Genomic DNA, 2,227 nt, shown 5'->3' on the forward strand with positions numbered 1-2,227 from the left:
AAGAGTTTATGGTACATTTAACGTTTGCCGAAGGTTCCGACTCCATCCTTCATAGTGGTTAAATTTGTAGAGCGCACATTAACATCGAAAAAGAAAAAATAAAATATTCCTATTATCTTAAAGAGGACCATACGAAAAAAGAAATGTCGTTAGTACGCGTAATTGTTTTTACTCTTAATGCCCGCGAATATAATCCGTGGTTCTATTTATCGGAAATTCACCTAATTTAACGACTTAAAAAATGGAACTCGAAAGCAGACAACAATACATGATAGACAAACAAGAAGAGTTGAAAATAAAGTTGAGACAGTGCAATACATGCAGGAAAACATGGAGTAGAATCGATTCTTTTTTCAAAACAGTGAGCAAAGTTCTAACGTCAGGAGTAACGGTGGCAACGGCCGTGACTGGTGGATTAATGCTTCCGGTCATCGTCCCAACCGTATTGGCTGCATTAACAGCCGTTCAAACGACTTCTTGTGGTCTCATCACTTTAGGTTTCACGAGCAAAAAGAAAGCTCATTATAAAAAGAAAACGGATATCTTGAATATGTATCTTAATCAATTGTACAACTTTTTCGAAAGATCGAGAGAAGACAAGAACATAACAGTTGAAGAATTACAAGAATTCAATGAAATTTTGGACAAATTCCATACAGAAATATCAGCGGTCAAAATAAAGAAATAATCAAAAATATATACTTAAAAAAATATGAATAAAATCGAACTTGCAGACGATGAAACATTGATAGAAAACGCCCTATTTTCCAATGTTATCAAGGCTATCTCTGATAAATTTAAAACATTCAAAGGACAAATTAAAATAGATGGAGAGATAGTCGAGGAAGGGAATCACAGACAATACATGTCACTCCTCGGTTTCAATGCCAAAACTTTTCACAATATCTTTTCAAATATGGACAAAAAATTCGATGCTTCCGATTGGTATTTTACAGGAAAAATAATTTTAATGAAAGACAATTTCCAAGAAATAAAAAGATCGAGAGTTGGCAGAGGAGGAACTGATCTACTAAAAAGGATCAATGAATACGAAGGCGAAAATTGTTACATACCTACAGATGGTCACTGTTTTATAAAATGCGTCAATCGTGTTTTAAACGAAGACTACACGAGAGAATTTCAAGAATACATCAACGGGTTTTCAAAAGCAAATAGAAAAGGAGTGATGACTTGTGCTAGAATGAAGGAATTCAACAAGAAATTCAACACTTCGTTTCATATTTATAATCCCGAAAACAGACATTTTCATCCCAGAGATTAGATTGGGTTTTTTACTTACACAACTCGCATTTCTGTCTGATTAGAAGAAGCCAAAAAAGTTTGGGCATTCAAGAAATAGAAGACAATTACGAACAGGTGTGGAAAACTTGTAGAGACGATAACGCAGTAACACAGGTTTCACCCCTCAAACTAAAGGTGCTTTCGAGTATGAGCGACGAAGCGTTATTCGCATGGGATTGCGAAACGTATTCAGAAAGAGACACGCGAAGAGCAATTCCTTATGCCTGCACTTTAATTAATTTAGAAAAACTAAGAAAAAAGTTAGAAACGATAAAAAATATCTTTCCAAATATAAATCCTACTGATAATGTTCCAGAAGAATTTTATGATAAACTAATGAATGTAGTAGAACTATTTGTAGGTACAGATTGTATAGATCAAATGTTGAAATATTTAGGTCAGTATGATAGAAAGAGATTAATATTAATTTCTCATAACGGCAGTGGATTCGACAACTGGATCGTGCTTAAAAATGCAAAAAAACTAACGCATTGCCCTTAAAAACACCCAGAGGAATTCTATCTTTTCCTTTATCTAATCCATTCACGGATGAAGATTTACAGAAAAAATGGAAAAGACAGAAAGAAATAAAGGGTAATTATTTACAACATGTTAATTTCACGTGTTCCTATCAACACGAATCCTCTAGTTTGGCTGCATGGGGAAATTCTTCCAATCTTCCCGCGAATTTGAGAAAGATTGCCGACGTAGATATCGCTAAATACACGCAAGACAACTGGGAGGAATTGAGACACGAATGGGAACCTTACGCCAAGAGAGACACTCTCTGTTTGGGAGCTTGTTTGATAAAATACAAGTCACGAAAGAAGTTGTAAACCAGAATATGTCCAATAATCTAACGGCTCCATCTTTATCTTTAAAGGGTTGGTATTATTTATATCATTACGATAAAGAAATGGTGGAA

General features: G+C 34.7%; 1 protein-coding gene across 1 annotated transcript in view; it reads left to right on the plus strand.

Moving 5' to 3' along the window:
• Positions 1-1,449: 1,449 nt before the first annotated feature.
• The window catches only part of LOTGIDRAFT_169007 (hypothetical protein), a gene marked incomplete at both ends in the record, with an annotated part of 2,162 nt that continues 1,384 nt past the window's right edge, over positions 1,450-2,227 (plus strand). Inside the window, one exon of the mRNA XM_009067303.1 lies at positions 1,450-1,699. Coding sequence (XP_009065551.1) covers positions 1,450-1,699 — 250 coding nt within the window. The remainder of the gene's footprint in view (positions 1,700-2,227) is intronic.

Source organism: Lottia gigantea (assembly GCF_000327385.1).
Source record: "Lottia gigantea unplaced genomic scaffold LOTGIsca_81, whole genome shotgun sequence".
NCBI lineage: Eukaryota > Metazoa > Mollusca > Gastropoda > Lottiidae > Lottia > Lottia gigantea.